General features: G+C 39.9%; 1 protein-coding gene across 5 annotated transcripts in view; it reads right to left on the bottom strand.

The window, feature by feature from the left end:
- Nucleotides 1-26,988, bottom strand: part of SATB1 (SATB homeobox 1) — a 76,258-nt gene that overhangs the window by 9,898 nt on the left and 39,372 nt on the right. For all 5 annotated transcript variants that reach the window (XM_068405233.1, XM_068405229.1, XM_068405230.1 and 2 more), the window contains exons 8-9: nt 25,834-26,046; nt 17,264-17,419 (exon numbers count right to left, since the gene is read on the bottom strand). In XM_068405233.1, coding sequence (XP_068261334.1) covers nt 17,264-17,419; nt 25,834-26,046 — 369 coding nt within the window. The remainder of the gene's footprint in view (nt 1-17,263; nt 17,420-25,833; nt 26,047-26,988) is intronic.

Below are 26,988 nucleotides of genomic sequence, written 5' to 3'. Positions count from 1 at the left end.
CAAAGACTCCAACATTTTTAAAAAGAGCTGTAATTTGAATCTAAGAAAGCAAAACATTTTAGAGTATCCATGCTAAGATGTGAACAGTTTTTCTTTGGTATTGTATATCTAAGATTATTTTGTATCATTCTCTGGGGCATATGGTATAATAAAAATATACGGTGTTAAATCAGTCTAAATAGGGAGGTATTTGATACAAACATTTTAGCAGAAAGTGTGAATTGCATTTCAGTATCTACTGTGAACAAAGACTAAGTACATAATCCATTAAACAGTACTTCTAACTCAAAAAAATTGAGTATTGTAGACTAAACTAAAGTAGGCATTTTGAATGAGCACATTTTCAGCAACTAACTATAAAGCTAGCAATTTATCATTCAGCAAGTAATTTTCTACTTTTAAAAGAATCTGTAAGTGTTACTTATGCTAATGAAGATTGTTTTTAATCTGCCCACAAACATGCTAATAGAGGGCAATTTTTTTTATTTACAATGCTGAAGGCACTCCAGTTTATAGAACACAGATATGAAACTACACTTGGTAAAATAGGCTCTTAATTGTCTGAGCAACCCAAATCCTTCACCTTTAACACAAAAGCTTATAGATAAAACAAAGGAAAAGGAATTTGTGAACTAAACTTTAAATATTGACTTTTTCCCCTTAAAAAGCCATCCAACTCACTTTACAAATCTCATTTTTGTTCCAAATGGCTGCGTTTGTCATAGATATTTCCATTTCTTTTCAAAACAGAATTCACATATAGAAGAGAAGAAAAAGACTGACATCACCGCTACAGTATATGCATATATTCTTAGTCTTTAGTATTAAACTTGTAAGCTGCTCGTTGTACGGAAAGGTTGCTTTTGGAAAAGTCATAATACTTTGAACGAGATACATAATGGTAGCAAAGGAGTACTGAAAGCATTTTAAATTATTTACTAGGTTAAAAGGGTGAAATGGTACTTTAAATACATCAAATTTCATCATCTGGGCCATTTTTTGGTGGCAAAGTGGTATTGATCTTTCCAAATGCTTAAAATTAACTATTTCCAGAAGGTCATTATTTGATTAAAGGCATTAAAGTTGAGGGCAAGAAATGATGCACTTTGTCTTCTTTCCCATTCAAATAATCATGTAATTTAATCAGAACTATCCCTTCATGTCCTGTAATAAAAATGTTTGTCTTAAGATATTGTTCTTTACCTAACATATTAACCTTTAAATGTTATGAAGTTCTTAAGAATAATCTCTGCTTAGAGAAGATTCTTCCATAATGCAGTGAAAGGATCTCCAGCATTTAAATTGATAAGGCCAAATTTCCCCTACACATTGACTGGAAAACGCATTAAACCCTTCAACTGAGATTTCTCAGTGTTCAACAGGATCGAAAATTCAGGGAGTTCTGAATCAGTAAGCTCATGCATATGGCATTGAGAAGCCAAATAAACAAATGTCAGTTCAGTACAAACAAATACGACGATAAGTAATGATGGACACTGCTTTAATTTATCTGGGAAATGCAGTTTGCATTACATTTGTATTATCCGTAAAAATACAGCAGGGAACACCCACCACGGGGTAAGAACAGAGCATTTAATTCAAAATTCATTTTCAGGTGGAGATTACTTAAATGTGACTTCTTTCTGGGTGAAATACCTGTGGGTTCAGACATAGGAACAAGCCTAGATGATGGGAGCAGTGCTTTTTAGCCTTAAATGTTCTTCTGGAATTTCCTGATTGCAGGACAATTTATTCTGACTGCAGGTTTATCTTTCCTAGAATACATGAATTGTCCTGGTTTTCTCCTATGCAAAGCTGAATAGACCTAAATGCTGCACAGAAGAACTAAAGTCTATTAAAAGAAGGGCCACCAGATATTTTTATAAAATTTTTGGAAAACTAATAATCTACCTGGCTTAGTAGCTTTTGATACCGAGCAACACATTTGTTGGTGAAAATCTTTTCACTTTAGCTTATATTTTCAAGTAATTTCAAGAGCTAAATTCTGTGAGTCACATACTTTCAAGGAACTTTAAAAACTGCTCCGAAAGTTCAACACTGGGATTGTCCTGTTTTGCTCACAGAATTGTGTATCTTTAATTCAGGAAGCAAATCTGGTTTTCAGCCTGTTCCAGAAGACGAGCAGAGATACCAGAATACGAACGCTTCTCCTTGACACATGGCCTAAAGTGGTAATGTCCTCAGAAAGATGGTTGCCTTAGTATTTTATTTACACTAATCAGCCTCAAGTTTCAGGCTTTGCCTCTGAGCATTCCCCTAAATCAGAGAAAGTTTGAAACCTGAAGCTGTCCTTTATCTCCAGATATTTCTGGTTTATCTATTTTACTGGCTTTCATTACTAGAACACCGAAAAGAGGAAGCCAGATGTGAATTTTAAATCTGTATCTGCCATTATAATAGATGAGATTTAGCAAAACAAACAAACTGAAAACCCCGCAACCTCATAGGGCTTTTCAGAAGAAAGGTAAACTTCACTAGCAGGAAAATCTTCCTTTGAAGAATACTGAAACAGATTATGCCATTTCCTTAAATTTCTTATCCAACCTATTATTCAGCTGCACCACCTGTCTGGATGTTGCCTCCACCTCTTCTCTTGAGTTGTGAAAAAAAAAAAAAATGACCAAACAGCTAGCAGTGGTACTGATAGTATTTCATTGCAATTTTTTGGTGATATGGTAGGGGAAAAGGATTCCTAACATCTCTTCCTCCCTCTGCTTTTTCTCCTCTCTAGCAGCAGCACTTAAAAATTAAATACAAATTTCTATTCTTGTAAACATCCAAAAAAACAAATAGGAAAAGGAAACTTGCTAAAACAACCTGTAAAATTCAATCAGCAGCAAACAAGTACAAAACCAAAATCACCTGGAGAGCTGTGGCCCTGCTCCTGCAGTCTCATCTGTCGTATTAGACCTCTCCTTCGACCCGGAGCCATGGTGAGTGGTTAAGAGCCCGCGCTACCCAAAAACTTGTCAGAAGCCGTATCAAAACTGGTGGGTACGTTCCCTGTGTATGAGCACTTGGGACACAGCACGAGCTCGTGGAAAGAAAAAACCTGACCCATAACTCTAAAACTGACTGAAAACATAAGTATCATTACTTTTTAGTTGAGTACAAAGAGAATTGAATAGTCTAAATGAAGGGCTTCTCTCAAGCTTGGGTTTCTCTGCTCTCAGCCTCCTTTGCCTTTCCTTTCCCTTGTTCAAATGTATCTTTTTTACAGTCTTGCCTTCAATTGCCTAGCAATGATAGACAGGCACAAGCCCTAACCAAAAACGTAATATGCATGCCTTTGAAAATCTTACATAACATGCAATTACAGTCATATGTAAAAAGAAGGGGAAAAAAGTAATAGATGCAAAAAACAGTGGTGAAGCTTTATCCTGTCTTCCTCTACTCTGGATCCTTCCTCTTTCACACACACTATTCAACTGGCATTGTAACCGCGAGATATGTGTGACAAAAACGGACTTAACAATAAATAAAAAAAAAAACAAACTAAACAAGAAAAACTAACTACTAATTATTAAATAAGTCAGTCTTACTCTGGTACTTTACTTTTTATAGTACAGGCATATAAAATGGGTCAGTGGGTTTCACAGAGGGTAATATATGGCCCTTTATCTTTTATTTAAGTAGAGGGAAGTACTGATTTCACTGCAATACTGATGCTTCCCTTGAAAGTAAATACAAACCTAAATCCAACCACGACCTTTAATAGCCCATATTTATTTATTCTTAAACATGCAATCAATTTTTGTATGGCAGCTATACCTACAGTTTAGTTAGAGTCTTTAATAGGAAGAGCCTGGCAATTTTAAAAATCTTTTTTAGTACTATCAATTTACAAGTGAAGAACAAATGTTTATTATTACATTGCTTACAGAGATTTAACGTTTTCTTTGGGGGAAAGACCTCCAGTAAAAAGGCCAAAGGGCCAAAGTGTCACTTCCATAATTACGTATACATGTGTATATCACATTGTTAAGATTTATCTTTTTAGAAAAGATTATAATTTCCTAGAGGGAGTAATTTAAATCTGTGGCTTCTTGTCATGTGCTTTTTCTTTCCAGAATTCATTTTAGATCATGGGAAGATCTGCCACACACCAAGGAATCACAGGCTCATAGATACTTGGACTTCATTGTAAATTCAGTTCAGCTGACAAGATTTTTCCAACAAGAGACAAAATTCCAAAACATACACAGCTCCAATCCATTCTCAGACATCCCTTTACATTTTTATGGCCTAACTAAATGTTTTCATATAGATTTGAATCGTATATTTAAATATTCTGAGGAAATTTCTTTTATAACTTTTCTCTTGCAGTTTCAGCTGGCTTCTGCAGCTCTCAGTTTCGTAGTGGAGAACGATTAACACTCTAATAACACCAAGGGTGAGGGGACTCTTAAGGGAATTAAAAAGAAACTTTTCCTTAACTTTCCTTCAGATTTTGTTAACCACAGAAACAGTCAGAAAATTAATAATGCCTATTACCTCAATGCAGTTTAAAAAAAAAAAATCATTAAAATCCACACCTGTGAAAGACAGACACCTCCAGGCAAATGAGAAGGGAGCAGCCAGAAGCATATATCTCACCCATGGAAAAATAAAGGCAGTGAAGCCCTTAGAAAACTAAAATACCCTTAACTTGTACCATGGTTGCTTGGGGCATAGACTTAAAAGAATAGGAAAGCTGGATCAAAAGGGAAGCTGGAGAGATCAGGTTTCTCCCTCCTGGCTGGCCGAGGGTGGGAACCAACACAAGAGTGTTTTCAGGTAGTTTGCCATCAGGCTGGGGACAAGAACAGCCACAAGGGAAAAGCTCCTAGAGAGAGGAGTGCTTTATGTTAGACTTTTCCTCACCGGCCAAGAAAAGTGCCAGTCAAGCCAAGCCCCAGCCCCAGCCATACTTCCAGGCAGCAGAAGCTGCTCAGAGGGGTAGGCAGCAGCTTCGGCAGCAGGTTCTGCCCTTAAATCAGGCACTCTTCTTCCTGCCCTGATCCCTCCATCCCATCCCCTTTCTCCAGGTGAAAAGGATCAATCCCTTTAGTTAGGCTCTCTCTTCATATGCAGTAAGAGTTGTAAATGCTTTCTCAGAAGTGAAGCAAACTGGCTGCCCCAAAGCAAAAATAAAATGAATCACATTTAAACCCTTCATAGCTTTTTTAAAAAAAATAACTGCTTTTATATAAACAGTAGAAAGTTCCTGTATTTGTAGAGCTTCCTCTTGCACGTTACATATACTAGAGATGCTAAGCATCAGGCTCAGCAAAATACTTAGTCACCTAAGTAAGCCCACAGATGTAACTGATATGTTTGCAAATCTTGCTCGGTTGAGGTCCAAAACTTCAGGGAATTCTGCTAAGGACCACTCAGTCCAAGCATCTTTATTTCAAAGATCCTGAAAACTATTTTCATTTGCTTCTCAAATGCCATCCTGAAGTAAGGGAACATGACACTGCACAGGAATAAAACCAAGATGACTGCTGAATAACAATGTGGATTGAGATAAAATTTGGCAGATTTGGACTGAGATAAATATTTGCAAATTGGAATTTTTGCCCACTTAGCTAGCTGTGTGCTTGCAGTAGTCTATTCACTGTATGCCAACAGTGTGGGGTAATTCATAACCAAAAATCTGAAGTTTGACTTAGAGGTTAAATTTGAGGAAAATAAAAAAAAAAAAATGAACACAATCAGAAATTATTAGGAATGGTGAAAATAAAAATTATCTGGAACAAAACATTGTCTCCTTTCTTACCTTGCACCTAGAAATCCTGTAAAATTCTTTCAGGTGTTGTAAACTGAATTATCCAGTTTAACCTTCAGGAAGAACACACTTATCTATTATTTCTCACTCCTTCCTTTGCCCAACAACCCTTCACCTGAATTGTAATCGGTTGCTCCTTTAACAAACCGCTTCTCGGACCCTTACTGTATATTTGTGTTTGCATAAGATGCCTTTATTCTTTGCAGTATCGTGTTCAGCAGCTCTCGGTTTTTCAGGAGTAATTTTACCCTGTCGTTTCCTGTTTAGTTACGGGTTGAGCTCGCTTTTGTTTGCTGCACTGTTTACTTGGTACCCTGCTTCCCCCATTGCTGGGAACCACGGGCTGCTTGCTAACTCCTGAGCCTCCCTCTCGGCTCTGGCACTACAGCTTTGTTTTCATTTCCGTACGTCATTAACTCTCGTACAGCTCGCTCAGACTTTTCCCTTTTTTTTTTTTTTTTTTAAAAGTGCTGTAGTCTCTTCATGTTAGAACAACGATATACTGAATCTTCAAAAGCCTCCTGAATCAGTGATCTGCCCACAGCAGGCACGAGCAACCTGAGAAATCAAGAACATGGCTCTTTTCCCAGATACCTCCGTGTTGCCATGCGGCGAAAGGAACATGTGAACCCATGAAGCCAGCAGTGCTGGCGACCGGCCTTCAGCTCCCCACCACCCAGCAAAGCCCAAGGGCGTGGGGTGCCCACGCTGCACCCCATGCACAAGCCGGTGCTCGTGTAAAGCTACTGGGTGCGGGGGGACGCATCTGGGGTGGGATGTCCTAGGCACAGCTCCGGTATGCAGGGGACAGCAGTAGGACAGCAGAAAGAGGCAGATGGAGAGAGAGTGGATGGTGAGGGTGTACATGGTGAGGAACAGGGTGGGGAAAAAGTCACAGAAGGGCTAAGAGGAGAGCTATAACAAAAAAAATTAGTGAAGGTGGCGAGAGGAAAACAAAACAGAAGGTGAAGATACAGAAAGCAGGAAGAGAGATTAAGAAAATCCATCCTGCCAGCCACAGCACCTCTTGTCAGGCAGACAGCAGGTGCTGCCTGAGGAAGAGCTGATTCACGCATCTAGCGTAGGAACCGAAACACCTCTACCTAAGAAAGAAAAACTAAAAATAAAAGACTGAAAGGAGACGGGAGAGGGTGCCGTGCTTTTTTTCTTTTGGCAATCCAGTGCTTCCCGACTGCACGACATTTTCCGAATAGTTTTGTGAAGAAATGAGAGCTGGATTTCCAGAGCCTTGCAAGAATCCTAACAGTTCATCTCAGCATTATCTCTTCCAACGCAAGCCCTTCCTGCCCTCCTCTTCGCTTTACTCCAAGACTCATTTTTGAGACATCTGCAGCCACAGCACCTCCAGGGCTTCGGCTGCACCTCCAGGATGAGATTTCCTATTTGCTTGTGGTCTGCACGGACCCCGCGTGAGTCTGTAACGGAGGTGGCACTGCCATGCAGCAAGGAACGCTGATGGCACACCTACACTGACCCACTCCAGCTCAGCTCTGGGGGACTAGTAATGCAGTCAGTAACTGCCGGCCAAGTGGTACGAGCACGGGTCTTTAACACCCTCTGCAGCAGTCTGGGGGGCCATCTATGTAGTCAAATTTTCTGCTACAAACTGTGCCTTCAGTGGCTTTCAAAAACTATCCTGCTCCCCTTCTTCCAACTGTCTTTGAGCACTGAGCCTTAGTTCCCTGTCTCCTGCACTTTTGATATTGCCACTGCATCACAAATCACTGGCAATGGATAAAACAATCTCTTACTAAAGCTACTTTTTTTTTAAACCTCCCCTGAAAGCCTTATTACAGATTAGATTTGATGAATTTCTATCAGATGCACTGCACCACTCCTCTTGCCTGACAATACCTGCAACAGCTTTTGGGGAATCTGCTCAGTGGCATTCTGTACACTTACATTTTTTTTTCCTTCCTGTAAGAACTGTTACAGAACCTTTTAATTAAAACTTTCTATCAAAATTGTATTATTTTTTTCTCTGTGTAGGAAAAGTAGCCAACAGTGATCTAATAAAGAGTAGATGGTTTTAAAAAAAAAAACTTAAGTATTGAAGGCTGTTTAATTAGGGCAAGCCGAACAATTTAACTGAAAAAAATGGATTTATACAAAACCCAAAACAATTTACAGACAACATTTAGTTTCCTAAAAACTAACCATAACCTGTTTTCATAAGAAACACTGGAATGTTTTCATTTAAAAAAAAATCAATTTTCCATTTGCCAAAATTCTAGACACTTTGAGGACTCTTTTTTTTTTTTTAAATAATATTTTCCCAAAGGAAGAGGTAAAGGGAAGAGTTAGCAAAGAGAAGAAAATCTGTGATGAAGAACTTTGGCAGAAAAATTTATTTCTGCTAAATTCAGGTACCAGTGAAGACCGTTTTTGGTTAGAAGCTCTTCTTAAAGCGAGGTGTTTGCTGGCGTGTTATTTTGAAAAACAGAACAGGAGGATGACTTCTTTAATAAGTGGGCATAAAACCCAGAGATTAGAAAGTCTCAGAGTGAGAGACAAAACCACCGTGCGATATCTGATTTCTTTGCCAAAGCAAGGAAGGTTTTTAATAAAGGCCATAGAGAAATAATCTCCAAAGACAGCGGTGTCTCTTTCCCCCTATATGTTTACTCTTTTATTTCACTCCTTTACAGTGAAAGGCAGACCTTAACACGCGCATGCACACACAAAAGGAAACAACAACCAAAGCGGGGGGGGGGTGGGGGGAAAAAAGGAGCCTGAAATTTTAGTTACACCACATGTGGTTTTCATTTGTGAAAAATGAACAAGCTGTTTGTGGTTAAACTGTCTAATCTGCTGTTATCAATCTAGCGCTGCATTCAAGATTTACAGGATACATCAGCTTCTGTGCCACATTAGCTGTAAAAGGGAGAGGGGGTGGGAGGAAAAAGGAGGAGGAGAGAGTTTATCCTGAGGAATAATATTTCCAATGCAGCCACACTCACACTACATCTGGTTGTGCTGGTAGCGGCAGTTAAATTGAAATATTTCACAGCGTGTGTCAGAAACATGCAGAATGGTAATTATGACAGATCTGATTAAGCCTGAGTGCCACTAGCTCCCTGGCCAGCTCCGGTTGTGCAGGTGTGACCTTGTGCGTGCCTGCGTGTGTAAATAAAATTAATTACAAGCGAGAGGGCGAAGGCTTCAGTGACATCACAAAGCGGAGAAACTCCCAAGGGGGAGACCTAATGGAATATTTTCCCTCAGTCTAATAATACAGTTCATATTGACTTGAGGTAATTAGTGGGATCATTAAAGCAGTTTTCCCGGCGTATTTGGCTGCCTGATCAGATTAGTGAAAATGTTCTTCAGAACAAGCCCTGTGTGGTCTGCCAGAGAAGGAGGAAATAAAAAGCAACAAAGCATATTTTGGAATGATAAGCAGCGCCGGACTTTTTGCATGGCATTTTGCAGGGCCGGCCTCGGGAGCCTGGGCGCCCGACTCTCCTGACTGATTCCATCTTTCATCCCAGGTGCATGTGCTCCCGCTGCGCCTCATCTAAGACTTCCTAATTTTTGTTCCTCTACCTTTCAAAACTATGCTGTCCCTACCCCTCGCTGCTTAAAAAAAATCAGATAAAAGCCTTGTGGAAGTCCTAGCCTTAGAAGAACTGCATTAAGATAACTGGGGGAAGGATGAAGAATAACTATGTGATCAGCTCCCCCCACCACCTCTCCCCAAAAAGCTAACAGAAGATTGAAGACACTGGTTTGAGAATTAGTAACGTTTTCATTTCCCAACAAGCTTACCCCAGCAAAAAAAAAAAAGGGAAAAAAAGTAAAAAGTTTAACTATGATATAAAGTCTTCCACGGTAACAGAACACAGAGCCCTCATCAAGAAATGGACCATTTGTTTAAAAACAGTCTATTGAGCATGCTCTACCTTGCAAATGGAATATGCCAAGCTCTGTCACAGATGGCAAGCTTTGACAGTTCCCATCCGTAGCGTCGATACTCGACAGTTCAGCACAAGATCAGTGACATTCTGTCTCATTAGAGCCACGCTAATTATCACAGCTAGTTTCAGGGGAAACCATGTGTTGCAATGGTCAATTTGAAGGAGTCTGTGCATCAACAAACTGGTAATAAGGATCAGACACCTTATTATATGACAGCATGCTGCCTATGATCTGATTTACTGAATCAGAGGTACTGAGGCAACACTGAAGCCTGATGGGTTATGGAATCGCGTGTACACAATGCGTATCTGAAATACGCTTTAAAAATAAAAGGCAGCAATATAGCAACAATACAAATCAAAATTTTTAAATGGTGAAGTTATAATGAGGACTTTTCATTTGTCATTAAGACATGCAGAGATGTTCAAGATCTTGTCAGCCAGTTTTATCTTTAATCAAATCATATAAGATAAATAATTCAAAACGAAAACTGTAAAATTATGGATTATGCTAAATTATAATTCATTCCATACTCTGATTTTTCAGTTTCAATAACATGTACCAAACATTCCTTATGTTGTGCCGTCTTGCTGCTTTAACAGAATTTTATATTTTGTAAAGAGCTTTCTCTACTTGGCTCTCTTTTTTTGTTTGTACATTTAATGACTTAGACTTGTACTTCTCCTAGCTCCTCCCACACACTCGTGCTCCTTCTACCAGACAAAAAAAATCATACAACCAAGAACCCCTCTTTGCTGCTTCTGGCCACCTGCAGGGCCGCATCCTGCCAGGCACTCAGCGGTCCCAGCCCCAGTGCCTCCCAGGGACGTGCTGCAGGCTGAGGCTGCGAGAGCATTAAGCATTAACTCCTGATGAAGGTCGGGCAGGTGTGTGCCGCATCCCTCCGGGGAAGCTCTCCTTAGGGCTCAAATACACAGTGTTTCCTGAAGCTGCTACCAGTTGTTTAAACGGCCTCTGTGCAGATTGTAAGCAGCGCTTGAACAGCTCACACTGCCACCTGCCCGGCTGGGAACCCCCAGCCGGAGCTGATTTGACCCCAACGTGTAAAGCACGCTCAGGAAGCACACTTTTTCATCAGTGTGTCAACAAATACAGCCTTTGCCTTACACGTTGAAAGGGCTGCCTGGCCCCAAGGAGCTGTTTGAAGAGGTCAATATAGCCCTCTTAACCAGTTAAGAATTTTCCATTCTGTACCTTTTGCTTTGGCTTGAACTACTTCAGGCTTTAATTTTTTTTTCCCTCTATACAGATTTCTGTGGGCAATTGCACACTGATATGAACCACACTGATATGCGGTCACGGGGATGCCGACCCTTCTCCAGGTCTACCCAGATCAAGCAATAAGTGAGTTAACTGAACTCAATTTTTCTACTCTTTTTCTGAGAAAGAATTTTTAAAAAAAATCCCTAAGAAAATTTCCTGAGAAAATTAACCTTTATTTTTGTGAAGACATGTCATAAAAGAAATTAAGACATGGGGCAGAGGAAGGATCTGGAGCGCTCTAAGCATTCATTTTGTTCCTGCAATAGAAACCCAAAAATCTCCTTCTCTCTCACCCGGGCAAGGCAGAACGCACTACGACTCTGCAACACGATATTTTGTGAAAGAAACAAATCAGCTCTATCTGCCAAGTTTCACAGTTTCAGTGAATGACACGTCGCTTTATGGGGCAATTCTTGATTGCGCGCAGAAGCCTATCTTGCTTTCTCAACTCACACTCTTCCTCTCCCATCCCTGCTGACACACGATCCCATCCCAACTCCTGCTACTTATGGCACCTCTTCAATTACCAGAGCAACCACCCCTGAGTAGCAGAGGGGGGAGGGAAAAAAAAAAAAATAGAGGCTGTTGTGTGGTGTACTTCTGCAGCTAATGTTTTTTAACTACTGTATCTCGCCTTCCTATGAGGGAGAAGGGCTTATTTCCAGGTGGACCCGTGAAACGACGGCAAACCTCAGAGCACGTTTTGTTTCCACATCGCGTCTCCCCGTGCAGTATCCCTCCTCACTCCACAGAGAATCCATTGTACACCAAGAGGGGGGAGAAAGAAGGTTTTAAAGCCAAGATTTAAGCCCAGGAAGTGACTCAGCTGCTCTGAGGGAGACAAAGGCGGGAGACAACGCAACAGAGAAGCGAGGTGACGGGTGAAGGACCGAGCCCTGGCCTGCCCCCTGGTCTGGTCCCCGCTGGGGCAGCCCAAGGTGCAGTGCCTCGAGGAAACAGCTTTGGAAATAAATTTCAAGACTCCCCCCCACTTAAAGCCGCATTGTTACCAGAGGGTTACTCCTGGTGATAAAAAGGTTTCTTTTCCCCTCACTGGAAAATAGTTGAATAGATCGTTCTATATCTGTGGTAATGGCACGTTACATCTTCGTGCCAGATCCACAATACCATGCTTGTTCAGCGTGGGAAGCTGCTTAAAAACGACTTTCCTATTAGAGTATATAGCTTAGTCTCTAGATGGAAAAAGCCAGATCAAAGATATAGCATTTATAAAACTGCTGGTTAAAAAGATAAAAGTGAGATAACAGACATCAATTTTTCACTATAAATATCTGGGTTTACTACAACATTAAAATTTCCAGTAAAAGCAGCGTTTTATATACCTGAATTCTAATGGCCTATTCTGAAAATATTTATGTCAGGAAAAGCATGGTATTTGCATGCCAAAAGCAATTTTAGTGCCAATGTTCATCATTCCCTTCCCATTTAACTCCTTCCCATCTACTCCTGAGTGTTAGGTGCTCTGCCTAATGCCTATCTGGTGCACCTCCTCATGCAGCGTTTCAGAGGAGGACGCTCCAGGTGTGTACTAAGGCAAAAATTTGAACATTTCTAATAAAATACCACTGCACAAAATACTTGCGTGATGGCTTAGGATGGAGTCTCTAGCATGGTCCGAACCACTGATTTTACCTTCACGCTCTGCATGCGAAACTCCTCATTTCCAAGGGGCCAACTGCCTAACAAAAGTGAAAGACGGGGACAGAAGGAGAGGAAATTGGGCAACACAGTGCAACAGCTCAGAAGTAACGGGTCAAAACCCTCCGTAATTAGATGAGGTTTCTGGAGGTATGAGTAGTACTCCATTAGTTTTATACTAAAATTAAAATCGGAGCATGATTCTGTGAGAGCCAAGGGTCTCGCCTTCAACATATAGGCATTTTTACTTGCTAAGGGAGGGCATTTGGCACCTACCTGACCACACATAGCAACTGGCAGGATTGATGCTGCAGAAAAGCATCGATTTTACCTATTTTTCTACTACAAAGTAAACTTACTTAGGTATAATAACACAGGCTAACAGCCTTACACTGTAGCGCATGGGACTCTCAGGGATACAGCAGTTGATATTACTTCAGTTTTTGCAAACTGTAATTTCCTAAATTTAAGAAAGCTTTAGCAATGTAAGCTGATTTTCAGCAAAGTTTTGCTTTCTTCCCTGCTTCATATTAGCACGTGGAGGCCACAGCTTTTCAGGATAAGCCATGAACATAAATGTAACTTCTCAAAACACAGCAAACATACAGGAGCACTACGAGTCTCTACTTGCCTTCTCTCTCGGGGCTCTTAGGTTTGGGGTTTTGTTTGTTTGTTTGTTTTTACAGAATAAAATTAGATTTCAGCATCTGTCACCATCAAGAAAAAAACTCATCCCTGGCTCCCACATGAAAACATTGTAACCAATGCACAGTTACTGAACCATGATGCCTTAATGATCATTACACAAATCAACTTTTTTTGTTTGAAATAATGAAATTAAGAATGTGCTCTCATAATTACTTGAATGAGACTGTCAGGTTATAAATTTAATAATACCCCAATATGATTAAATTACAGAAGTACTGCATACCACACAAATTTATATATGTGTGGATTCTTTTCATTTTGACTTATTCAGGTGTGCTGATTAAATTTTACCAAACAATATTGTTAGCATTGCTGTTCTACCGCTAAAAAACAACAACCTGGGAGCAGATATAAAGCACTTGGTAAACCTTTCTGTCTTCCATTTGCATGCATCTTTCTGAAGCTGTCTTTTCAACATAACCTAACAAAAAATACGTAGATGTATTAGGCAGAAAACTTGCAACGAAAATGTAAGAGTTTAAATACTGACGTTAGGTGTTTTGCCAATTACAATTCTAAAACTCTCCAATGATATGATGTATTCAAGCAATTTGAATTATAGTATCTTCCTTAGCTCCTCAGTATAACCATAGTAACTTTTAAAGTATGTATTTTGAATTTAACAGAATTTGGATTTATTCTGCAGATAATATATCAATCCTTAAAAACACAGAAACTTTAAAAATATACAGAATGCATACATTTCTGTACAGGAAAAGAATTCAACATTTGAAGGAATCTTCTGGCCAAGCCCCCAAACTCATTCAAACCCATGTGCCAGATAGTCCCTTTTCTTTGGGAAAGCCAACAAGCCGCCAGCAAAGCGCACTGTGAAACTACAAGTATGCAAATCATCACTCACCTAAGCCAGAGCACGGTCTCACTAATATCATTGCAATCTCTTCCTGCTCCCGTCACCCCTTCCTTGCCCTGTGCTACGACCTCTGCCGCACCAAGCCTCTGTAGCCACCTGGTTTGTTGAGCACCAGGCCTGTACGTGGTCCTCTATGAATCAGGTAACTGCTGCCAAAGGCACTAACACAGAGCAAGGGAAGATGCTCATCTTTTACCTCGGCGCTACCTAAATAGAAACTTCTGTAGCACATCATTTAATAGCTCTTCTGTACAAAGTGCTCTAGTCAGCAGAATGTTATCTGCAGTTTCCTGGCTCAGGCAAGCCCAGCCACCTTTCAGATGCTGGCTGCTTAGACATCCAATCTAACGTTGACTCAAATCAGTTCCTTAAAAAAGAGGCCCTCCAGCAAACAACTATCTTTGTCACCTGGCAGAGCTATTTTGTGTCACATACTGTTTTATACCATAACTCCAGACTACACTCAGGAGTTAATCAAGTTTTTATATCCAAAATAAGATAAGAGCAGCAATGTTCAATTTTAGTGATTTTAAGAACAAAACTGTTAACCAACGCATCAGTTTCTAATACGTGTCCTCCAGACTTTTCACTATAACTGGAAGTGATTATCCCAGGATTTCCAGTTCTGAGCAGGAAACCAATACCCCCAAATTAAACAAGAAAAACCCAATGGACCTCTCTCAAGAGAGGTTCTCTTAAAGAATATGTTTGAACAAACCTCTTTTTTTCTGCAAGGGAGACTTCTTTGCCCCAAGAAATATTTCTCTGTACCGTTTACAAGCTCCAATGCACAATTTTTTACAAAACAGGTATCTCCTTTAATATACGTAGCTTTGCTACATATTTAAAGCTTATTAATTGGCTGACTAGTAGTCAACTGGTTAGAGAAGACCCAACACATCCAGTTTACCTAAGAGGTTGCTTCTGTGAAGCAGCTTTCTAACACAAACGGCACTTTGGCTAACTACATACCTGAACGCTTGCTTAACACATAAATTAACATTGCATTGCTTAACTTTGGGAGAAAAATAACCTCTGAGAATACAGGCATAATCTCCACAATAAAAGGGAAAAGAACTACATGTTTGGTGGTGTTTGTTTTCAGTACTTGCAGCAAAGTTTGTACAAGAATCTAAATTTTATACCAATACTCTAAAAAAACTGCACTGCATCCTCTGGAAGCTTTTGTGCTTCACTTTGATTGCCTGTCCCTTTTAAAGTCAGCATTGGAAGAGCTGTGCCGCCTAGAAATTTTAAGACTACGTACTTAAATAAATACACTATCACACAAATCAGATCAGATCAAAATTACGTGGACTGATAGATTGGCTTCATACCTTAGTTTTGCAGAGAACTGCTATGGAAAGGTGAAGGTGTAGAAAACGGACAGTTCTCTAACCCCTTGTCTTGACATGTAAATAAAGACATCTGAGGAGCACACAGGTTGGAAGCTGCTGTAACATTCTATCATAATTAGAAACATTTCAAGAGCCCTGTAATTTCCAATCAAAATTACAGTAATTTCCGATATACAAGCCATGATTCATGACAGAATTTTTACATTCCATGGGAGATTATAGTGGCCTGATGTATGACACACTGAGCACAGCACTAACATAAACAATTCAGTTTAATGTTTAAACAGCACTTGGTGTTTAGAATCCAACAATAAAAGAAACATATTATTGTAGAAATTATCACTTTGACAGTGATTGAAGGGTAGGCAGGCATGTGGCCTATAAAGCTGTAATTTTTACAGTCCACAGCTTGAGTTTAATCATTTTGATATAACATTTCCAAAATATCCCTTTAAATGTTCCTTACAGCATATAACTTAAGAGATAACATCCTTTCTGTACAATGAAATGGAGTAAACTCCAAAACGTGAACAACACAGAAGTCAAAAGTTAAAGACTGTTAAAACGAAAATCAGCACTAAAGTGCTGACGGTCCAAGAAACATTCGTCTAACTGATCATTATCAGCTTTCACTGGAAGATGCTGTATTTTTCTATGAAGCAATTTTAGAAAAGTGGAGTAGTGACTAAGTGGACTTAACATTTAATCTAATGTGAAAATTCAGCATTGCAAGCATTGATGCCTTTACCATTTCTTTCAAGCATTGGTATAATCGTGGTTCTAGTCTTTCCCATTTTTCTATATGTTTTTTCTTTACTTGCTCCTTGAGTACAGTCTCACTTAAATCAATGCTTTTGCATACTCTGGTGATCTTTCTCAGAAGACATGTCACTTATGATAATCACACCAACAAGTGCTTGCTGATTTCCCTCTCTTGCCACTACACTTGACAGAAATTCTTCAGTTGAAGAAAACAGAACAGGAAACCATACAACAAATGCTTAAAACTGAATATGCAATATATATGTATGCGCACACGCAGGTAACCAAGCAGACATCGTATTCCACAAAGATCATACATGTTTTCTCAGATGTAACCTGTATAACTGTAATTTGTTGGAGGTGGTTTTTTTTTTGTTTTTGATGCGGACAGTGCTGCCCCACTTCCCATGCACAGAATCACCAGCGGGTCTGCTGTCCCCAGGCCCGTTTCTGACTAAGTATTTTCACAAAAAAACAAACCCCAGAGCTCCTTGTTACAACACATGTAACTGCAAAACACCAAAGCCTCGAGATGAGTTCGGCAGCATATATACAGCTCGCACACAACTTTTGGCACATCCACGCCAGCTAAGAACTGATGAACCCGATGCTTTCTGAGCCACATGAGACCCACGAGCACGCAGATGAAGCATCTCACTGGCGGGCAAGAGGGAGGGATGTGTCTTGGGAAGCCCCTTCTCAACCCTACCTGGTCAAGGGTAACCAGATGTTACCTCTGGACTCAGCAAGGAGCTCCAAGTTGTGGTACTGGGTGAGTGTGCTAACTCAGTCAGTTCTTGTAACTCACACAGAAATAAATCAAAACCAGAGGGCGGGAGGGGGGGAAGCACGCAGGACAGGGAGGCCGTTGCACCCCGGGAACTTTACCTGGCTTTTGGTTGCCGCAACCTTTGCAAACAGTGCTTGAGACACCTTAGCTCTCTTCATTTCCTGCTGAATCTCATCGTAAATGGAAGCATTAATGTTCATGGAATTATTTTCTGTTTTTCCATTCCTCTCTGTAGCAATAGTAGCAGTTTTGACCTAGAAAATATACTTTATTAGACATTTTTCATTATGAAAAAGTTGTTTTCCTCTCTTTCCCTCCCCGAGTAGTTCCTCTTTCCACTTTATTCCTTTTATTCAATCTTGCTCTGATATTCTTTCAGCTTTTCAGAGACTTAACATTATAAGTTATCTATGGTTCACGCAACTGAGAAACAAGAAATTTCAGCATATTGTAACAGGTGAGTGCATCTGAAATATGAGTTATCATTAGCTGACCACTGTGAATTTCAATGTTATAAAAAAAATTAGATGGAAACCTGTAAAACATTCACAGACTTGTGAATCCTTACATGATTTCTTTGCCCCATGCAAATTAAGTCAAAATTGTAACTGTGGCATAAAAGAATCTCTGATGAAATAAAAAACTGACAGATCTATCTTGATTCATGCCTTGTATCCAGTACACTCAAATACATGATAATGCAGAAAAGTTGTGGCTCTAGATTTAACTTCCTAAAATATTATCAGATTAATTCTTAAGCTGTTTTTAAGAAAGCAATCATTTAGAATAACGCATATTTTAACCACTCACTCAGGAAATCAAGATAGGGTTTCCTTAAAACTATTAATTCTAGTTGTATTTCACTTACATACATCAAATATTTATACTTGCAGTCCAGGTTAAAAAAAAACCACATGGAAACAAACAGAATGATTACACTACCACCTCTACGCTGCATCTGCAGCATTAAGGAAAAAAACAAAAAATACATCAGTAGTGACATGATGTGCAGAAGACTATCCTTTCCTTCATCCTCTGGAAAAGATGGAAGTGATGTTTCAACACCAAGAATCATCCACCAAGGTTACAGTGCAGTTTCTGTAATATCAGTTGAAAGGCACAAAAAATCAGCAGGTACTCAGCTTATCCTACAATATTCTCAATAGTTAATGATAACGTCTATCTTTAGCAGCTACTCTTGCAATGCTTGCCGAAGATTAGTGGACCAAATGGACCACTAATCCTAAAGTGGACCAGAGGAAAGGAAAGACTGGATTTCTGCCAAGAACCCACAAGGTGATGATGCAAAATCAAACCTTTAGATTTCAATTCAAACCTACTGGTTCATACTGAGGTTTTTGAGAGCTGAATTAGTTTAGCCATTCAGAAGTTACATGTCTAGTCTAAGTTAGTCATTCAGGCTACCTCTAAATCTAATGGACAAGGGTTGGCACTTCCAGAGGGTGATTTAGCTCTTAAGCATGTATCTAAACCCACACTTTAACTATCAGTTTAATCCAGTGCAAGTCAGCATCTTCCTGTGCTCTAAAGTCCCTCAAGGTACAAAGGGAGATCATGACAACATGATAATTTATCTTCTAATCTCACTATCTATGAGCTTTCATATGTCACAGGTCTCATGATAGGAGAGTCAAAGGGTTTGGGTGAGAGATGTACTTAGGCAAATCATCAGCCCATTTTTTCCTAGAAACATCACGCTCAATTTGTGTTAACTATCCTCCATAGTGCTTTTAAGATAAAATAATCTAGCCCAGAAACTGGGAGTGCATGCCACTTCTGCTGAGCCTGATTTTGTCTATCAGGCTTTTCAGGAGCTGTGCTAACACATGCCCATTAGTTGCAAGGGGTGAAACCCCAGCAAGAACAAGGCATCCACACACACTTCCACCTGCCTCCTTCTGGCAGGCATTAGCACTTTCTGGTGTCTGAAAATAGGAGTCCTAAATGAAAAGGGAAATGGAGAAAAATCCCAGAATGTGGCATACAGTTTATCACGTGATTTGCTTTCATCTGAAAACAACTGGTACTTTGCAGCTGTGACCTGGAGAGTGAGGCATTTCCTTTTCTGCAGTGTGACATTTTACAGGTGACACTGCAGTAGGGGATGGCCAAGCCTGGGCCAATGGCTGCTCAAAAACATTTGAGGCACCTGGCAGTGGGCAGCATGAGGAACAGCACCATGAACCTCCTTTCTTCCCATCGCCTAGTGAGAAAATGCATGCCTCCCACTTGGCACATCAGCATGGCGTCACAAGAGCAGGTGCATCTCCCCAACACCATACAGTGAAATCATTCGAAAATTACAAAATCAGTGGCAATTTTATAACCTTTACATGAAAAGGATTCACTAAAAGGTAACTGACAACCAATGAGGACGTTAATATACATCTGCAGAAAGGCTTCTCTGCTTGCATGTAAAAATCAGGCTAAGCTAAATTAGAAAATGAGAAAGTGATGGCTTTGTCAACACTCCTTCTTGGATCTTCAGTTTAAATTTTGGCAAAGTTATTCCAGTCCTTCCCAAAGAAATATTTCTAACTTGTAACTAATCTTTGAGGGTCCTGAGGGGAGGGCAAGGTGATGAAGGTATTCAGCTAGGATACACAAGTCCATGGTATCTTTTGGGAAGGAAACACTTTGCTCCTGTGATCCTGATCGAAATGCCTCTCTTCTGTAAGCACACTGCCTTTTTGATTGCTACTCAGCTTCAAAAGACAGCTTCATGTTGTAGCAACACTTCATAGACCACTTAACTGAGCTGTGAACACCCAGATCATCAAAAAACAAGACTGACACACCACGTCGGAGACATAATTTAAATTATGCATCTTGATCCACACTTTTCAATGCCCAATTTAATATGGATATGCACCTAACCCAGAGGTATTACTGAAAATCCTCATTCTGGTTGGCAAATCACATCTATCTTTACACAGGTGCAACAAACTCAACAGCATCTAATACGTCACTGAAGTCAAAAACAAAAAAAAAAGATGACTCCTATTGCCTTCTGTTGATATTGAATTAGGAAATGAACAACAGAAAACACTAATATCTGCATCAAAATGCCATATTAGCCCAATGAGCTTCAGAAGAATGAAAGTCTTAAAGTCACAACATGTTGGGTTTGGGAATTATCAAGAGATGTTGGTCACAGCCATATCCTCTCCCTCTCCAATTTACATCATTGGCCAAGAATAAAAATTCTTCCCCTGCCTCTTAACAATTTCTCTTCAAAGATTTGGTATAGACTGCGGCTGGACTAGATGGACCATTGGTCTGCTCTGGTCTGATGAGTTCCATGCAATAATGCTAATTAACCTCTCTGAGAATATCCATACATAAAACTGTTTCATAATTTATACATAGCAAGCATCTAGGCTGTTGTGCTGAATTTAGAATTGAGTTCAAGATAGAGGCTGTTTGAAGCTGGGTTGAAAAAACACCCTCCTCCTCAAAAAACCCCAAGAGAAAACAAAAAAGCCCCCAACAGTGCAACTTCAGGACTTGGGAGAGGAGGTGGAAATAAGTATTCATTTTGGAAAGAAAAACAAAACAAAACATAATCTCTTATCTCATCCACACTTAAGCACAACCTCTCACACTACCCACACTTATAGCTACATTTTCTGTTTAGGACAGAAACCATAGATCAGCTATTTTTTTTTTTTTTGACAGTAACCAAATTTTGCAAAGACTAACTGAAGAGGGGAGCATTATTTTACAAACATAACACACTGAGAATCAGAAACTCATTTGGGCATCTTCCTATCACCAATCAATTTAGTCGTTTAGAAAGACTTGAAAAAAAGAATACCACATCCATCCCCTCCTGGCCTGCCCAGATATATGTCTTCTCATCAAATAAGACTGATTACAGTAGCAAGAAGTTCTAGATTAATTCAATTTTCCTAAACAAAGGATAGGTTGTTATAGAAGGAATAACCGATCTGAAGAGGTTTTCACAAACATGGAAGCTCATCTCTTCTCCATTGAAACTGAAACAAAAAAATCTTTTATAACACATTCTCCTAAGTACTGTTTTAGCTTGGGAACAAAAATCTTCTTTAATCCTGGTTTAGCTTTTAATATTACATCGTACATTAAAATTCATAAAGTAGTTCATTCCAGGCAAAACAAACTACTTTTCAGTTCTGCTCTGCAAATAGCACAGGAGCTACAATAAATGCTGTTGCTTTCAGAACAGCTTTTATCAGGACAAGGTTTACTACTCCATTATTACAGTGGCGCCTGGAAGTGCAGTTATAGTTAAGTGTCAGAGTTTCCATTAACTCTCCTCCATGACGGTTTTGGGGGGGGGGGGGGCGGCGGTGAGAGGGTTGCATTTATTATTTTGTTCATTTTTACTTTCATTAAAATGCAACTTGGCACAAAGACTATCACGCTAAATCTCAAATTTTGCAGACTTAAAAATAAAAATTTTGCTGTGGTGACATATGGTGTGTGCATGTGTTTGAACTCCAGGGCTCCACCATCAAGTTTCACGGCAGTGGTGTTATCCAGACTTCCTTGCAATGGAGGTTCACTGGTCCTCAAATACCAGCAAAGCAGTGTCCTCCTCAAGACCAGTCTTTCAAGAGTGACATCCTATCTCTGGGACCCAAGTTGAAATGGTTTAGCATGATGGAACTGTAATTTATCTGTAGTCAGAGGGAGGCCAGGATTATATTTATGAAAATGAAGGTTTTTGTCAATTGAGTACCCAGAACCATGACTCATACACGATTTGTGGATATTTCATAAAACATTGCCTTGTTAAAATTATATTCTGCTCTTGACATTACATGTACTCTGTTTTTACACAGAATGATGACGAGCCCCAAGAGTTAGCACAAATTTTCTTTGGGGAATACAGGTGGTGAGAGGGATTTCTTCCTCAGCTCTGCTGAAATGGAGATTACTTGTCCTGAGAAGAAATTGTTCATAACTGCAGGATGGCTAACAAGCTTTAACCAGAATATTCTGGAAAATAAAAATCTGTGCCTTAGTCACCTGTCTCCATCCTGTCCCAGGTTGTACTAAGGAGGAGGGAGTCTTTTTTCCCCCCACTCCCCGAACTGCCCTCATGAGAGGGAGAGGCCATCCCTAGCACCTCCCTGCAGAACTCCATCCACCCTGAAACAACTCCACACACCATGTCCCCTGAAGTATCCCCACAACCACTTGTTCCCACACAACGTGTAATAGACTCATCCTCTGAGCTTGACTTAGGGATACCCAGAAGGACCTCTGTGGGGTGATCTGTAAGATGAAGGTGTTGAAGAGGTGAAAAAAAAATAATAAAAAAAACAGGAAAAAAAAGGGCATTTTTTAGTTCCTTCTGGGGTGGAGAGGTTAAACTATGTCTCCATGCAGTACCTACCTGATGGAGATGCTAACATTTATAAAGTCCACTGCCCGAGGAAAGAGCCTAACAGACAGGCTTCTGCCCCAGGAGGCGGCAAGATGAACAACGTCCAAGGGAAAAATTCTTGTGTACACCGTCTCCTCGCCTCAGTCCGCCAGTGTGGAACACAGTAGCAGACTTCTACAACTTGACCAGCTTAGAGGGCCATACACGTATCCCAAAAGCTCATACATTAGAGGCTAATGATTTCTTTTTTTTTAAAAAAAAAAGTAAGATTTTGCTTTTTTGTTTAAGTCAGACAGAAAGGGAGAAGTAAGGGAGACAAAGAGCTGCTTAAAGGATTTAAAGAAAAAGAATTGGAAACAATCCAGATACGTTAGCTCAAGTAGCAACTAGTAAGAACGCTGTAAAAATTAGATAAATTTAACACAGTTCCTTCTAACTCAGGCACCAGGGTTTATGCTTGGTGAGTTCCTGCTATCCTATCAGACCTCCAAGGTCACGCTGTCTGTTTTTGCATGCAACAGTATGCAAAATTCACACAGAACAAGCTCAGCTGCTAAATGGTTAAGTCTGCTCTACTGTCTGGCCACCAGTTGGCAACACAAAAATGCAAAATAGATCCTTTTCAGGATGTTTATTTTCACATCCTTCCGAAACTGATAACTTGCAATTGCAAAATAAACCTTCATGTGTGGCATATTAGCTCCAATTTTTCATGGTTTCATAGTTTAATTGTTTCAAATGTTACACTGGTCTAAAGATTTAATACTAAATAAGTTGGCGCTCGCGTAAATTCTGTTGTCAGGATAAATGGTCTGTTTTGTCTTTCAATAGCTATCCATGAAGCTCACAGCTAAGCTAGAAAAATATTATGCTGTATTCCTGTATAGTGAACTTTAAATAACTGCTTATAACAAATTTAGGAGTAAGGATGCTCGTAGTTTTATTTCCTTAGTATCAAATATTCAATAAACTCTGGACTTTTGTGGGGGTATCAGAGTAGCAGTTTGCATTAACATTTCTGCAGTATCCTGACTATAATTTATTACTGATACAATTCATAAAGTTATACTTGCCAGTGCAACTTCTGGAATAACTTCATTATTATTTCTAACATTAAGTATTGTACTTATGTTACCAACATGGATATTTCAATTTTCAAACTTAGGGCTCTGAACACTTGATAGCAAGATGTGGCAAGTGCTACATGCGTTTAAAGGTGGGTAACACTGGCAACAGTAAAAAGGTCGCACAGAATCCCAACTCAGAGGTTTCTACATCCTTGGTCCAGCCCCTAGGTAAAGTGCATTTCTTTTGAAAAGGATCAGAACAAAATGGTATGCTGTTTCCACTTTGAACTGTCACGATTAAGTTAACTGTACTCCTGACTCTCACTAAAAAAATGAAATGTAATTATGAACAAGAGCACAGTAGAGACAAATAGATCCCACCCCTCCGACCCTTAAATTTGGACTTATAGTATGTTTTGTCAGTTAAGAAAACCCTTAAGTCTCACTTTCCTTCTGGCTGCAAGGGATTTCTACAGTTTAAAGTGTGAATTAAAACCAATACAAGGACTACCTCTGACTCAACATCCTTCTGGAAGGTCCTGTAATTAACTCTGTTCTTTAGCTGTGAAATTGCCCAAGACCACTTGAGACAGTGAGACATTATCTTGGCAGAAAGAGATAAGTTAATAAGGAGGGTTAGCCTTTGCTCTGAATTACCTGGGCTGTGGGAACAGGTACAGATATTAAAACAAACTCAAATGTTATTTTAAACACAGATATCTATATTTAACTATTTTCCACTAAAGCATTACTATGTAAATAGATTCTCATCCTTTATCTTGAAGAGTATCTACAGTGGATTTCACAGACTAAACTCAGTTAGTGGTAACAAAACTAGACCATTAGCACAGTCTGTTCTTTCTGCTATCTTTTTCCTCCTCTTGTGAAAAGTACTGCAGCAGGTCAAAGTGATCTCCTGTCCACCCTTTTCCTACAATTTTGTTATTCATTACTTCAATGTGTTCCACAGCATCCATTAGCTGCAGAAAAATTAGAAAAATAACCTGGAGGAATTTATAGCGTTCAGAACGGGTAAGTAATATAGTCATACGCACATGCCTGAGCCTGGTTAGTAAAAAATTGCTCTGTGTTTATGTACTCAACCATCACAAAATTCCCACAATCCCAAAGCCTTGCTTTGTATAGCAAATTAGGACTGCGTGTACTGCACGATTCCCACATATCAGTAGATCAGTTTGCTTGGTCCTTGTATAGGTACAATCTTGAGCCACAGCAATGCAGAGTATTTCAGAAAAAGTACGCGGTGTTTTGGGTTTTTTGGGGGTTGGTTTTTTTTTTTTTGAGTGTTTCATTCACAACCGTGTTTCTTCTTTGTGGAAGGACAGGATGTGGAAATCCTATGCATTCCTATGGCTCACACCTCCATTTCTCATGTACCCTAAAACCAGCATCAGAGTTTCCTTGATAGACACAAGGACTATACCACTGAATTTCTGGATCCCACTCTATCAAACTTTATAATTTTTGGAGAGTTAAACCAATAGTCCCTTCAGATTTTACAGAAATCAACAGGAGTTTCATTTGAACAAATACTAAATGAAGCTTTAATGAACACATCCCAATCTTTCAGAGTGATGGATATAGCAAGTCTGTTATGTTATCCAGTTGCCAGTAGCTCAACCTGGTGAAAGCGTGCCCAGCATTTTGGGATGGAGTCTTCTTTCCCCCATCCCTTTAGTTTTGCCTGTTTGTTTCCTGGAAGGTAATTTTTAAGGCAATGCAATGTACTCATACTTCTGCTTTCATTCACTCATACTTCTGCTTTCATTCACTCATACTTCTGCTTTCATTCCCACTTAGTTTAGCGGTCCAAATCCTTCAAAATCCCTATTTGAACCTCTAACATTAAAACCAACACCTGAGAATTATAGGAAAAAAAGACAGCTGAAAGCCAGCATGTTCCAGGCCCAGTAAAGCTCGTATCTTAATAAAATGAGCAAAAAACTCTGTAGGGGCCATAATGGATAGAATTTATCTTAAAACTAGAAAATAGGTAGTAATAAACTGCTACTATCATCCATTCTATTTCTTAAATTTAATTTGTGATATGCAGTGCAAATAATGATTCTACAAGCTTTTAAAAAAGGCAACAGCAAAAGCTTTCTTCTTTTTAAGAAAGGTACCACCCAGCAGGACAGTGTGAAAACACAACGAGCAAATCTCAAAGACAGAGAGGGTAGTTTACTTGTGGAGGCCGGCTAGGCGGTGTGCTTATAAGAGGTGCGGGGCCCATTGCAGAGGCTGCGTTCAAGCTCCTTTCCCTTTCATCCTGGTAAATTCGATCTCGTTCAGCTTCCGGCAGCTGCAAGAAGTTCTGCATAGCCCGAAGGTTTACCAGTAAGGACTGCGAGGCGGTCTTGGGATCCTCTTCCTTTCGGAGGATTTCTGAGAGCAAGCCCTGTAAGGAGGGAAGACAAAAATACGCTGGAGAGTTAGCCTAGGTGAGCGCCTGTAAAACCGTGCTCTGCAAGGCCACTGCTTATCAGTCCTCTTTCTTCTCTCCACTGGGCTGAGAACGAGAACAGCATGTGCACTATTCACTCCACATAGGAATATATTAGTGGCATTTTAGGTAGCAGAGAGCCTCAGTTGTACCCTTAATTTTATTAAGCATCTGGTTTACATACAACATAAACAGAATCTGCCTAACAGGTCTCCTTCCTTTTACTGGCTTAACTCGCCATGAAATCTTTCACAGTCAACAGGCAATCACAAGACATTAAGAATAAGTGAAATACAGGTAGTCCAGAAGCATGACACTGGGGTGTTCTCAGGCTTCCCAGACAAAACGCATAACCAGCCTAAAAGAAAATGCTTTCCCCATTTCTAGCAACTTAAACAGCTCTTTTTGAGAAGTGATATTTCACAACTAATCTGAGATGATAAACTCGCAATGTTCCTAAAGCACTGCTTAACTGACTCAAGTCCATATTTTTTATAAGTCAATATTTTGTTTTAAGAATTCTATATTGGAGTTTAACAACAAGTGAGGAAATTCACCATTGGATGCTCCCCCTCCTTCACCTTCCTCCTCCTCCAACCATTCCTGTTTCTTCACCAGGACAACCCTAATCCTCACACAGTCCATCACCTGGGCTATTTATTTGAGCACCTGCTGTGCAGGTGCCATTTCCTAAGTCCATTTACCATTGCCGTCCTTTGACCACTTTCAGAGTCCAGCAACAATAGACAAAAGCGAGCACTGGGGAATGACAGGAAAACAGCATACCAGGCACCCACAGCAGCAAGCCAGGGATGGGCAGGCTGCAGACGATACCATACCGCCAGCGGCTTGTACAGACCACACCAGGTTTCCTACATAATCATTTCATCTCAGTTC

This window comes from Nyctibius grandis, chromosome 7 (genome assembly GCF_013368605.1).
Source record: "Nyctibius grandis isolate bNycGra1 chromosome 7, bNycGra1.pri, whole genome shotgun sequence".
Taxonomy (NCBI): Eukaryota; Metazoa; Chordata; class Aves; order Nyctibiiformes; family Nyctibiidae; genus Nyctibius; species Nyctibius grandis.
Note: the sequence above shows the minus strand (reverse complement) of the source record. Positions and strands in the feature narration are given on the sequence as shown.